Raw genomic sequence first — 14,630 nt, 5'->3', positions numbered from 1 at the left:
GACTTAGGGCACGTGCATGTCATAATGTAGTCGTTTGCAATGCACTTGGCAAAGGGAGCGATGTAATTTCCTCATTATTATCTTCAGCTGGGATGTTTAGGTGACAACACAGCATGGTCTCTGTCAGCAGATGTCACTGTTTTAATGTCATTAATGTCTTTTTACTGTTAGCATAGCTAAGCGAATCTGCTAAGTGCTGACAGACACGGGTGTGTTCGACTTGAACCCCCCCACAAAGGTGATAGGGATGATCACTTCCATTTGGATTTTGTCCGAGAACCGAACGGTACTGATACACATATCGAGCCATCCCTAGTCACAACACGGCACATCTCCATTCAAACACAGTGGTGTTTTATGAATGAACGTGCATTTAAACAAATCTAGTCAGTCAATGATTCAATTTCCATTCATAAAGACAGTTACTTGCTTTATTCCTGAATGAATCAGTGATTCGAAGAATCAAATGAATGATATGATTAAGTATTAAAATCAGTGTCTTGCCGCCACCTACTGGCAGATTTAGTCTCATTTTCAAAGTATCGTTCAGTTATTTAAATGATTTAATATTTCTGTATTCAAAATTTTACATTTAAAACAATCTCAACATGAATTTATGAATTTGATTGCACTCACGCCACCTCTGGGCCACTTTTGTGTTATTCTATGCCATCATAAATGATGGAAGACCTACCATCTCGATCATGTTCTTGGTCTTCTCAGTTCCTATAGGCACGTCATTGACTTTGTACTGATGGCATAAGTAACTCATGACCTCCTCAGGAGCATCGAACAGCTCACGCAAATATGAGAAGAAGCCATAACGCCTGACAAAAAGAAACAAAAACTATTTAATAAATGTACTGCATAAGACGTCTTGATAGTGGTCAAGTAGAGGTTGTTACTTCAGAGTGTCGAGGGGTCGCGATGGTGGTCGTCTAGAGAAGGACTCCGTTGGAGCAATGACGGTGTTGACTCGCAGCCTTTGTGTGTCTCGCACCTGAGAAAACACGTCACATTTTACTCTTTTGTAGTCCATTATAGTATTTTACGTTTATTATTAGAAAATAACACAAATTAAATATCAACCATATAAAAATTTAGACAGGACAAATTTGGGATATTCTCATATAAAATACAGCAATTATGGGGCCAAGCACTTGGCAAGAATAGAAGCAACTGAGCAACTGAAGTACTGAGTAAATGAAGCCATTTTAAGATGACTTTAGTCAAAATAGGTGAAAAAATCATAAAAACAACCACTAGTAATAGGATTTAATGGGTTATCACTTTTGACCAATAGGTGGCACTGTTCTCAAATAGATGTGGTCTGTTTAGTTTGAGGTGACAATGGCACACACAAAGTTTGGGATCATTATGTCAAAGCTTTGCAGAGATAAAGCCTCGAAGAGTCATTTTAGCATCATGGCTCAAATTTGTTGCATTGCTATACAAAAAATCCATAACTTTGTGTCAGAACAGTCTGAAGATGATCTCACTCAATTTTGGGGAAAATCAGATGAACAGTTGTGAATGAGTTCGAAAAAGTAGGTTTTCAACATAAATCAAAATGGCAGACAGGAAGTTTTTGGCCAACTACTGCATAATTGGTATATATGTAGGCGCCATGAACCAAGTAATGTTTTGAGACGAGTTTCATTACAACAGGCTAACGCAAACATTAGTTATTAGCATTTTTGCAAACTTTTTTGCAAATGCAAACTTTTTGTCAGCATAGGCTGAAGATGAACAGAGACAAATTTGGTGAAAATCGGACCAACAATCTAAGAGGAGTTCAAAAAGTAGGTTTTTAACATGAATCCAAATGGCAGACAGGAAGTTGGGTCAATGTTGGCATAATTGGTATTGTTGTTCTCGGCATGACCCAAGGAATATATTGAGATCACTGTATAAATGATAAGACTGGACGCTGAAGTACTCTCACAACAACTCCTTTACTTCGTGACAACCGGAACTCATACAGAACAACCCGCATAGCCTTGTGGGTAATGTAGTCTCCCGCTACACCTCCTCCTTTTAGCTAAGCCCCACATTCTTTTTAATATCAGATCAACTCTGTATTCTTTTATTAGAACATTAAACTCATTTCAAGCTTTTCCTTTTGTCAGATTATTGTCCTCTCTTTCCTGACATCACGTATCGAATTCTAAACATTCTTATGCTGACATTTTTATTGCACAACATTTCTCTGGAACTCTTTTCTAACATTTAAGAAGTGGAGTAATCCTGAAACATCCACATTCTTTTACATTCTTTCCATTTTCCCCTTTTTTCTTTTTTTCATTCATAAATCAAGTCTCTCAGGAGCCTTGGAAACTCTGCCTGACTTGGTGATGACACAAGAGGAGTTCCCTGTGGCTCTCAGGTGGATTCCGTTTCTTCATAGAATGCCCTTGTCAGTTTTTACCAGGTATGACCTTGGCATGTTTGCAGGCCCTAGAACAGTCCCAGAAGCTTTCTCTGTGGTGATCCACACCTTCTGTCCTGAGGTGAGCTCTTGAAGTGTTCTGTTTCCTGTGAAAAGCCTCTAAGTCAGGCCATTGTGGTGTGAGCTGACTTGAAGACTGAGGTAGAGATGTGCGCAGGTTTCTTCCCATTAGTAACTGTGCAGGTGAGTATCCATGTTGTAATGGTGTGGCTCTATATGCTAAGAGTGCTCTGGTTTGGTCAGTGTCCTTTTTCCACAGACACTTGACTGTCTGCACCGCACGTTCAGCCTCGCCATTAGCTTGTGGGTAGCGAGGGCTGCTCGTGACGTGCGTGAAGCAGCTCTCTTCCGCAAATGACCTGAATGTCTCTGAAGAGAACTGTGGCCCGTTGTCGGATACAACAGTCTCTGGATATCCATGATGTGCAAAAGCCTCCTTCACAGCACGAACAGTAGCCTCAGCTGATGTGAGCCTGAGCTCAGCCACCTCTATATATCGGGAGAAGTAGTCAATGATGAGCAGGTAGGTCTTGTTTCTCCATTCAAAGAGGTCCATTCCGACCTTTTGCCAGGGCCTGTCAGGGACTTGTGACTGTAGGAGGGGCTCTCTGTATTGTGTTCTGTATCTCTGACACATTTCACATCTGTCCAGTGTCTCTCTAATCTGTGCAGAGATGCCTGGCCACCATACTGAAGCTTGAGCTCTGGCGCGGCATTTAGAGATCCCTTGGTGACCTTCATGGAGTTTGTGCAGTATTTCTCCTCTGAGTGTCTGAGGGATGACAATTCTCCCACCTTTCATCAGAAGGTCTCCCCCGAGATACAGCTCTGCTCTGACTTGCCAGTAGGGTGCAATCCCTGTACTCACTCTGTGCTTCTGTGGCCATGCTGTTTGACAGTAGCGTGCCACTGTTTTGCACGTCTCATCAGTTTGTTGTGCTTGTTTTCTGCAGCCTTGTGTCCGTAGCAGGGAGCGAAGCATCCACAAGCATCCACAAACACCTGGACTTCTTTTTCAAGCTGTAGGTCCTCAGCAGATGGAGTGTCAGTTAGTGGAGCTCTGGACAATGTATCGGCAGTGATGAGGTTTTTCCCTGGCACGTGAACAATGTCGTAATCATACCTGAGGAGTCTCAGTCGAAATCTTAAAGGGATAGTTCGAGCATTTAAGACATAAAGTTGTATGCAATCCTTATCAGCACTATAGTGTATACACACTGACCCACACTGCGTTCACCTCCCTGGTCAGAGTTCTGGCCGCTGGAAGTTTTTCAAGAAAGTAGTCACGGTTAGTTTCCGGGGCCTCAAAACTGTGCGTTTTTACGTGAAAAAAGATATGCGTTTCAAAGCTTGATTAATTTACATCACAAAAAACACTCCTGACAAAAATCATACCTCAGTTTTAATCGGCACTATATTCTTTCCGTTTCCATCAATCCGCGCTGCTGTCAGTTCGCACGTTCCGATCAGCTGTTCCATTACACACTCGAATGACAACGACGTAAAAAGTAGAAAATTAACAATGGTGCGAACTTGTAAATTCCCAGGTTGTGACCACAAGAATGTGCAGGGATCGCCGTTCAGATTCCATCGTTTTCCTGTTTCTGATATAGTTATGAGACAGCTTTGGCTGGTTGCCATCGGCTACTCTGCGGGAGCTAAAATATCCAGTATCAAGGATTTTCGTGTGTGCAGTGCTCACTTCAGCGAAGACGATTACATCCCCAACCAAGGAGGAAAAATCAAAAAATGGATTTTAAAGAGTTCTGCTGTACCAGTACCACGGGTAAGCTCTATTTACTAACTTTATGTCGCATACGACAGGTTTATTTTGAAGCTAACGTCGGTTTTTAGGCTAACGTCACACTGAGAATATTCTAACCGGGGCAGTGATAGCATCGACAATAATCGACTGTCTATGTGGTGAGAAAATCGGCAAATGTCATAACTAATGAATTTAATTGAATCTATATAACACAACAAAATATGATGCTTTGCTATATTTGTTATTGTCTGTAACTATGCGGAACATGCGTCGGTATCATCGTGTTTATAAGTGTGCTTGAAGTCACATACAGGTAGGTCTAAACCAGGTATCTCCAACTCCGGTCATCGTGAGCTACATTCCTGCAGCGCGATGTTTTCCTATGACAGGACACCTTTCTCAAATGAGACATTCTGTACAAGCCTGCTAATAACCCGTTGATTTGAGTCAGGTGTGTGTTGCATCAGAGAAAAACTAAAACCAGCAAGAGCTCACGAGGACTGGAGATCCCATGTCTAAACTGTACAGTAAACAATCTGATGTTTAGACTCCTGTGGAAATCACGTGAAACGAGGTCTAATATAAATATATATATATCGTCTGTTCCGTCTGACATTGTGCTAAAATTGGTTTCATCATCAGAAGTTTAGTCAGACATGTTGTCAGTGAGTCGCGCTATCAACAGCTGATCGGAACGTGCGAACTGACAGCAGCGCGGATTGATGGAAACGGAAAGAATATAGTGCCGATTAAAACTGAGGTATGATTTTTGTTAGGAGTGTTTTTTGTGATGTAAATTAATCAAGCTTTGAAACGCATATCTTTTTTTCACGTAAAAACGCACAGTTTTGAGGCCCCGGAAACTAACCGTGACTACTTTCTTGAAAAACTTCCAGCGGCCAGAGCTCTGACCAGGGAGGTGAACGCAGTGTGGGTCAGTGTGTATACACTATAGTGCTGATAAGGATTGAATACAACTTCATGTCTTAAATGCTCGAACTATCCCTTTAACACCCTAGGAGGGAGGTCATCCAAACCTCTGGTGCTCAACAGTGGAACCAAGGGCTTATGATCTGTCTGAAGAGTAAAGTGAAGCCCTTGCAGGTATGATGTTAGTCTTTCACATGCCCACGTTACAGCCAGTGCCTCCTTTTCAATTTGCGCATAGCGCTTTTCTGTGTCTGTCAGTCCTCTTGAGATATATGTGACAGGCTGCCAAGAGTTATCTTCTTGCTTCTGTGTGAGGATGGCACCTATTCCATATGGCGATGCATCCGCAGCCACTTTTGTCTCTGCTGTATCTGAGTACTGAGCAAGTGCTTTTGGACAGCTCAGCCCACTTTTCAGCTTTTTGAATGCAGTTTGTTGTGGCTCTCCCCAGACCCACTCATTTTTTTCTCTCAACAGGTCTTTTAGTGGCATGGTGATGGTTGCCATCTGAGGCACAAACTTTGACAGGTAGTTTGCCATGCCCATAAGGCTTCACGTCCTCCACTTGTGTAGGCTCCGGCATCTGTTGGATAGCTTTCACTTTGTTTGGATCTGGCCCAATTCCTTTTGAAGACACCCTGTGCCCGACGAACGTGATGTGTTCTTGCTTAAACTCACACTTCTCATTAAGTGTAAGTCCCTCTTCCTGCATCTTCTGCAGTACACGGTGCAGTCTTTGATCATGTTCTTGTCTGTTCCGCCCGTACACTAACACATCATCCGCATGGCACAATACTCCCTCAAAGTTCTCAAACATCTGCGACATCCTCCTTTGGAAATGTTCTGGAGCTGACGCAATTCCAAACGGGTCTGTTAAAGAAATATCTCCCAAACGGAGTGATGAAAGTTGTTAGGGGACGTGATTCTGGAGTTAAAGGGATTTGCCAAAATCCTGACCGCGCATCTAATTTTGTGAAAACTTTGGCATCTGACATCATTGCCAGTGTTTGGTCAACAGCGGGCAAAATGTGACACTCTCTCTTCACCACTGCATTCAATGGGGTGAGATCTACACAGATTCTCAGTTGGTTTTTCGTCGGTTTTGGCACAACTACCATCCCGGAACACCAGGCTGTGGGCTCAGTCACTTTTGATATGACCCCCATACATTCCATTCTCTCAAGCTCTTCACGCACCTTGTCTCTGAGAGGTAGAGGTACTCTTCGAGGTGTTGACAGTGCATATGGTACCGCCCCTTGCTCCAGCTCTATGTGGTATGGTTCCTTCAGCTTGCCTAGCCCTTGAAACACGGATGGGTAGAGTGCCTTAAAGTCTGTATCTGACTGTGTCACCTCGTTGACCCTGTGCACTAGCATCATGGCTTGTATAGCTGGCAGGCCCAAAAGTGGTTGTGTCAATCCAGCTACAACATATACAGGTTGATCTGTGGATCAGCCCTTTGCACACATTTTGCCCTAGAAGCAGCCTTTTACGTCTAGCAAATGTTTACCTGGACCCATTAGTCTTTTCAGTGGTTTGTCTAGCTTACCATCTCGCTTCGGGTTGAATACACTCTCTGGTATAGAAGTCACATCCGCACCTGTGTCTAACTTGAAACCGATGGCGTCTCCATTCAGAGTGACTTTTTCAATCCATGGCTTGGTGGTTTGTGTAGATACAGTGTTTCCCACACATAGACGAATCTGTGGCGGTGCACCACAGATTAAATTCCGACCGCCACAGATTCAACAACGACCCAAAAAAAAAAAAAAAAAAAACAATACCGACCGTCACATATTGCGCTTCGTTATTCTTTTGTACGCTATTTAAAACACGCAGCGAATTCGTTCAACTGCATTTCCTTTACATACTCTCTCTTCATCTCTCTGTCATTCACGATTCTCTCCCTCAAACGCACACCCGCACACAGCCCCTCCCCCCGTGCACACCGCATCTGTCTGGATCATCTGTGGAGAGAAGACGGCTGGCGAAAGGTTGGTATCTCGTGAACACTTTTAACACACAATCACAGATTAAAAAGTGCTATAAAATATTTTATATTCTGAATACAATAGTTTCAGTGTGTTGATGTTACTGTAAGTTCCGACCCTTAGCAAACGCGATTGCGCCTTCTTTAGAAAGTTAACTAGTCGAAAGTTTGCGGTAAAATGTAGGCTAGCCTAGTTGGGTTGTCGAGGTCAAAACACTATATGTAGCAGCTGTGAATCAAATAAACGTATTATAAATTATGTCGTTTCTTTACTCTTACACTGAATGTTTGCTGCTTCAATATTTTCAGGCTTCAACTAGTGTTGCTCAAGCAGAAAGACAAGGTCAAGGAGAGAAAGAAATAGATGTTAAATATCAATAATATGTCGCAAAATAAGTTGCCCTAACAAAAGTTGCAGACTGTGCAGCAAGTAGGCTGTTGTATATGGTGTTAAATTACTGTAATAAAGTTCTGTTTAACTAATTATTAACAGTTTTTTTAATTATTAACCTTTAGGAATTAGGAAATCCCTTTAGGGGATCCAATCGTATCCCTATCCAATCGTTCTTTTCATTTCATTTTCATTTTCTTTACCACATCGGCCACATTCTTTTTCACTTGGCGTGTCAAACTTTTGTTCTTTGTTTCTCTGTTTCCCTGTATATTGGAACTTTTTTCCTCTTCTCATTGTTTTAATTGCGTCCACATTTGTCTTGGGGTCAACTCCGGCAGCACTGTGTATTATTGTCTGTTGTTTCTTTACAGTCTCACTCTGTCTCACTTTTTGTATTGCCTTTGCAAGGGTCAATTCTGAGTCCATTTGTAGCTTTTCAGATAATTTTCTGTCCTTTATCCCGACTACAATTCGGTTTCTTATGAGTTCGTCTTTTAACACACCAAAGCTACAATGTTCTGCTTGTGCACATCAGTAATGAAGGCTTCTGCACTCTCCCCCTCATGCTGGCATCTCAAGTTGAACTGTGCTCTTTCAAAAATCACATTGTGTTTGCCTATGAAGTGTTGCTCCATTGCAGTTTTAACTGAACTGTACTTCTTTTTATCTGCTGCTGTCATCGGCAAGACGCTCAAAATATCATCAGCTGCATCCCCCATTGCATACAGGAGTGCATTTACCTGATATTCTTTGTCTTGGTCTTTTAATCCGGATGCAACATAGAACCTTTCAAATCGTCGGATCCATCTCGGCCATTCACACGGACTTCAAAAGTCGAACGGTTCGGGCTGCGTTATCTGCACTGAAACTGCCATGTCTTTCACTCCTTGCATTTGTGCTGATTCCCTCTCAGCGGCTAGTGCAGCTTCACTGGCTCTCTCTCCACGTTCGTGAGCATGCAAAGTTCGCCGTTGCTCTCTGCCGGTATCCTAATCACACACTGTTTCCACATGCGACTGAGGTCATAAGTATATCCGGAGATATGCGTTCTTTACCACTTCTGACACCATGTATAAATGATAAGACTGGACGCTGAAGTACTCTGACAACAACTCCTTTACTTAGTGACAAACGGAACTCATACAGAACAACCCGCATAGCCTTGTGGGTAATGTAGTCTCCCGCTGCAATCACTTTCGTTACAATAGGCCAATTTAATCATATGCTATTAGCTTTTTTTTTACATTTCTTTATAACTTCTTAGGTGGCACTGACCCAAAAAGTTGAGTACTGTCAGGGCATGGTGTCGAAGACACATACTAAGTTTTGCAATGATATGTCAATGCATTCGTAAAATATAGCATGTTACGCCACAATTCAAAATGATCGACACCCAAAATGGCTGATATGGGAAAAGTACCCATATTTGGGTATGGTTCAACTCGGCGTTCTCTTCTGAATCTAAACAGAATTTGAGATTTTTGGCCAAACCACTGAGAAGTTATAAGCAAATATAGCCATTTTTCACATATCCTGACCACTAGGTGGCACTGTGCCGAAACACTGCAGGTATCCTCAGGTCATGCTTGTTGTAACACATGCCAAGTTTAGTCTCAATACGCCAAAGCCTCACACCCATTTTTTCGTGATTTTCATGGAAATTGTTATTCGTGTTATTCAAGAACTGCTTGACTAATAATCTTGAATTTCATAATTTTTTGCCAGCATGGTCAGAAGATGCTCTGAACCAATTTTGGTGAAATTCAGACAAACCGTCTTTTGCTGTGGTTAATTATGGGACTGTCCTCTATCAGTGTGCCAAATTTCACAACTTTCCCCCAAGCAGTTAAATGGACTGCCATAGACTCAAAAGCGGAAAAAGAAACCGAAGAAAAAGAGGAGGAAACGGAAGAACAATAATAAGAATTTATTACAAATAATACGGATAATTAACAAAATCGTTTAACTGTATTATAATCTCCTAAATTGAAAATTCAACATTTTCCCTTCACTGACCAATTGTTTAAATTATTTTTTTTTATTGTGTCAGCTTTTTTTACTGAGTCACTCACCTCTGTCATGAACTTCTCCATGTCCTCCTGTCTCTGAAAGACAAAGGCTCTCAAGTCATTGAGAGGAATGTGACTTTCAATGTATTTTGCATGCCGAGCATCACGGACGTTTATCTGGAAAAAAAGAGAGAAGATCAAACCAATTTGCTTGAAAATCCATCTCCATGAAACAGCAACTGAATTAGCAGCTGTTCTCTCACCACCAGCATCATAGGCTCATAGACGTTGCCTTCAAACCGATCACGGTTATTCCTCAGCCACATGAGGGCAGTGTAGGTGTCACGAAAACGGCCGCGCAGTTTATCCTCTTTCACCTTCATCATGTCCTCCAGACTCCTCAGACGATTCTGCAAACCTTTAAACGAACAACCAACAAACTAAACATGAGTACAAGACTTAGCATGGTGAATAAACGATTTGCTAAAACAGGGTGATTTCTCCACAACAGTCCAAAAAAAAAGTTTTTCTGCAACTAAAGCTGTCTTAAACATTACGTCTTGATTCTCCAAAGGCCTCATCTTTATCTCTGCGCAGGTCCAACATCTCGCTCTCCAGTTTGGCTTTTTCGTCCTGGATGCTTTTCAGCTCTGCGTTAACAGCCTCAATCTGAGGCGTGACGTCCTCCATGGTGCCCATGTTCTGCAGCTCCTTCTGCAGGTCTTTGATCATGAGCTGCGTGTGCCCGATCCGCTTCTGGCGGTCCGCCTCCTCCTCCTGCTTCAGACTCAGATCCTGTCTTATATCTTCAACCTAACATTTCATAGATGCAAACCAATCAGCTAGTGTTTTAATACAATGCACTTTCTTATGTTTTGTAAGTAGTCTTTTAGAACAAACCTCTTTATTCCTATATTCAAGCTGATCATGCTTCTGCTTACATTTCTGCGTTGCCTCTCTAACACTGGCAGTCTGGGAATTTTTGGGGGAAGCAAACAGTAGCATTACTTTTATATAATAAAATAAATATAAAACAGATTCTTGGCAATCAGGTTTGTGATTTGTGCTGACCAGCTCCTTCATCTGTGTCTCGATGGGCTGCAGCTGACTATCCACCGAGAGGATCTTCCTGACTAGTGGCTCCTGAGCTTCTTTCAGCGACTTCAGCTTTCTTTTCATTTCCTCTCTCTCCTTCTTCACCCCCTCCATCTCCTTACGAGCAGTTTCATACTCCTAAAATAAGAAACAGAGAACATAAGTCTTGAAACACACTGGATATGCACATAATTGACATTATTTGCATGCACATGAACTATGATGCAAACACATTTACCAGGATTAGTACAGATACTGTAAAATTAAATTTCAGGACTTTCAAGTACTTTTTCTTTGGAGTTTTGATTTGTATGTGTGTACACTTACTTACTTGCTATATTTTTCTTTATTTTGTTTTTACAAGTGTACTGTCTTAATGATTTGATTTTTTCTGTGAACCCGCTCCGAAGTCCCAAACTGAATCAAAGGATTTGCGAACCCGCAAATTAAATTAAATTAATTCACAATTTGAAGTCCCGATCTAAATAAAATGATTTGCGATTTCAAGTCCCAATCTGAAACAAATGTTTCAGGAACCCACTCCAAAATCCCAATCTAACTCAAATTATTCGCAATGCGCAATTTGAAAGTCCCAATCTGAATCAAATGATCTGCAATATGTGAAGTTAATCTAAATCAAATGATTGTAAAAATTAGATTGGCCCTTTTTATTTGATCTGGCTTTTGCTAGTGAATCGCTTGAAATGAATGATCGAAGTGACTCACTCAATTAATTTGGTTCTTCTTTTCGAATCTTCATCCATGTTTACACAGCACTGTTAATTCTACTACTGGCTTAGCTCACTAGTTTTATGATATTAACTGAAGTATGCAAAAAAAATCATTCATTTAATTAAACTGCTGAATTTTGCGTTTTGAGATATGTGCTTACAGAAAAAAAAAAAATTAAATTTTATTTCACAGATACACTTTTAAACTACCTCTTCAGAAAAACAACTATTTTCAAGGGTTTTCCAGGTCTTAAATTCAAGTCCTTCAAGCACGTTAAGCACCTACAAACCCTGATTTACTGAATAAATTCCTCAATGTGCAACAAAAACACCAGATCATGTGACTGGCTCATTCAACACCATCTCAAATGTTATTTGATTAATGATTTGATTTAATTACCTCCTAGAATTGTCTGACATAATTGCGTTTCCAATTGTAAGGCATTCTAATGCAAGGTAGCATAACAGCTTGTTTTTGCATTTTATCTGGATGCCCTGAAGCACAAGTCATTTATTATGCAGAAAAAAGCCACAGTGGCCATCCCTGCTTGCAGCAACTTTCATTTTCATTACTGATACTTGATTGATACTTGATGATTTTATTGCACAATTTTCTTCTCTTGAACATATGAAATGAAAACAGTTTTAATTGCAAATATTTTATGTGACATTGATTACTGTTTTATAATGAATGAACTACAGTTATTGACCTAAACCAACACTGAACTGACTGAAGCTGAATAATGATACTACTATCTGCTTTATTGCAGAATTTGCCTCACTTGTAAAGAAATGAGCAAATTCTTGTTTAATTTCTTGCATATTAAGAGTCAAATGTTTTTACAGAGGGGGTTTTGGGTATCTCATTTTGTTACTCCATAATTCAGAAAAAAGGAAGAAGACAGAAAACCATGTATTTTTACCATTTTGGGGGGAGTAAAACTGTTTATGAACAAATCCCTCTGTAAAGATCTTCAGGATATAGACAGGAATAAAAATGTAAAGTTTGGTGTGTGTAAGATTTATGGCTCAGTGTAGGAGAAAAAACAAATTTTGTGAAAACAGCCTTTAAAAATATGTATTGTAATTGAAATCTATTGACACAAATAGATAAAGTGCTATTAAAAAACACTTTTCACTTGTCTTTTGGGTTTTTTCCTTCCACTAGTCTGAAAAAACACCTTATGAATAAACAAAACCCCCAAAATCTCAAATTTGACAGGTGCATGAAAATCTGTGTTTTTGCCTGCAGTGTCTTTTCTTAAGGCTAGACACTGCAGATGAATAGGGTAACAAAAATTAACTGATAGTTATCACCTTACACAGTTGACTGATTACATTGATAATTGCAAAAAAAATTTCCATTGTTTAATGAAATATGCGCTAATTTGCATACATTTCTAGTACAAAAATCTGATGAAGTCAGTTTCAAAATTCTCGTTTAATTTTTTTGAATTTTGGGAATCTCATTTTGTCACTCCATAATTCTGAAAATACTTAGAACAGTCAGAAAACTATATATTTTTTCACAGTTTTGGGGGGAATAAAATGTTGTATAAAATCAAGCAAATGATATATGAACCAATCCCTCTGTATAAACCTTCAGGATATAGTCAGGAATAAAAATGTAAAATTTGGTGTGTGTAAGTGCAACTGAAGTGGAGATTTATGGCTCAGTGTAGAAGAAAAAACTCATTTTGAGAAAACAGCCTTTAAAAATGTGTATTGTAATTGAAATCTATTGTGAAAAAACACATTATGAAAAAGCAAAAAACCCAAAATCTCCAATTTGACAGGTGCATGAAAAAACTGTTAGATATTAGAAATATCTTATTTTGTTTTATGAAGATGAACAAAGGTCTTACAGGTTTGAAACAACATGAGGGTGAGTAATTAATGAGAGAATTTAATTTTTTGTGTGAACTATCGCACTTTGGATGGAAACATATTAGCTACTATAAACATAGCTTTTTCGCTGTTTCTAGATGTCTTAGTTATTTGTCACCAATGTTTAATTTATTTCACAACTGAAAGCGTGTGAGAAGTAGTATTTGGCTGTTGGTGTGATCCAGCCATGGTGGTCACCTTTTAATAAAGAGCAATTCCTCTCAGGAATCTTTTGGGAAAGTTTAATCTAGTAAGATCGGCACTCACCACCCAGGGTTTCTTCTTCTCTAGCATCTGGATCCTGTCCAAGTGTCTCTTCTTCATGTAGTAGCGCTCCACATCTAGTTTGTTCCTCTCGTTCCTCTGTCTGGCCTTCTCTAGGAAGTTGGCTTTCTCCTTACACACATTCTGACAAGTACACAAACAGGATGGAGTAAAACCAAAGCCCTATCGTATCGCTAAATTGCTTTTCAATACTAGAAAAACATTCACCTCCAGTTCCCTCTCTTTGGTGCGAAACGTCTTGAGCTCGCAGTGAAACTCATACATTTCTGGTGGGCCAACAGACTTCTCAGTGGCTTCGAGTAACTCGATCTTACTCATCTTAGCAAACTCACCAACTTTCTCCTGCAACAACGGATAAAAGGCAAACTATTAATAAAAAATAAGCAGCTATTGTGCAGCTCTTCAAAACTTCACAGACTTGTTTGATAATATATATTGCAGAGTAAAAAACTCTTCACTCACCTGTGGTAGGAACTGACACAGGTTCCCGACCTGAATGTGAAGCTCTTTCACGGCCTCCTCCACAGATTTCTGACTGGCATGTTTTTTATTGAGCATCCATGTCGACTGGTTGTTCTCAACCTGGATCTCTCTGGTGATTATCAAGTTGCCACTCGCTCTGTATCTGGACACAAATAAAAGCAGAGATGAGCTGAGCAACTCTGTCTCTTTAATCATTTTCGTAAATGGACATTGTATAAAAATATACTTACAGCTCAATTTCAACAGAACCCTTACTGCATCCTCGCTTCACATACAGACCAACCTACGAACGGAACAAATCTAGTTTAATAATAAGTATGTCAATAAGTGTTGTTTTAGCATTACCGAAATACTTTTACAAACCTGTATGGATATTTTAAATTAATTTTACTTCTATATTTTCCTGATTACTTCCTTTTCTGTTTTCCTAGAAATTTTGTTTTGCCTATGTCATTTTTATTTAGCTTTTTTCATTTTATTTTAGTACTTTAAAAGTACTAAAGACTACTCCACTTCCAAAAATAAAAATTTCCTGCTAATTTATTCACCCACATGTCATTTAAAATGTTCATGTCTTTTTTTTCTTCAGTCGCAAGGAAATTACGTCTTTTG

The 14,630-nt window shown here is 39.9% G+C and overlaps 1 protein-coding gene across 1 annotated transcript in view; it reads right to left on the bottom strand.

The window, feature by feature from the left end:
• Positions 1-14,630, bottom strand: part of smc5 (structural maintenance of chromosomes 5) — a 35,717-nt gene that overhangs the window by 16,705 nt on the left and 4,382 nt on the right. The window contains exons 3-13 of the mRNA XM_073829440.1: positions 14,249-14,301; positions 13,998-14,160; positions 13,743-13,877; positions 13,518-13,658; positions 10,609-10,770; positions 10,438-10,509; positions 10,095-10,350; positions 9,801-9,955; positions 9,601-9,714; positions 906-1,000; positions 695-827 (exon numbers count right to left, since the gene is read on the bottom strand). Coding sequence (XP_073685541.1) covers positions 695-827; positions 906-1,000; positions 9,601-9,714; positions 9,801-9,955; positions 10,095-10,350; positions 10,438-10,509; positions 10,609-10,770; positions 13,518-13,658; positions 13,743-13,877; positions 13,998-14,160; positions 14,249-14,301 — 1,479 coding nt within the window. The remainder of the gene's footprint in view (positions 1-694; positions 828-905; positions 1,001-9,600; positions 9,715-9,800; positions 9,956-10,094; positions 10,351-10,437; positions 10,510-10,608; positions 10,771-13,517; positions 13,659-13,742; positions 13,878-13,997; positions 14,161-14,248; positions 14,302-14,630) is intronic.

Source organism: Garra rufa, chromosome 23, assembly GCF_049309525.1.
Source record: "Garra rufa chromosome 23, GarRuf1.0, whole genome shotgun sequence".
NCBI classification, from domain to species: Eukaryota; Metazoa; Chordata; class Actinopteri; order Cypriniformes; family Cyprinidae; genus Garra; species Garra rufa.
This window is presented reverse-complemented; position numbering and strand designations above follow the sequence as displayed.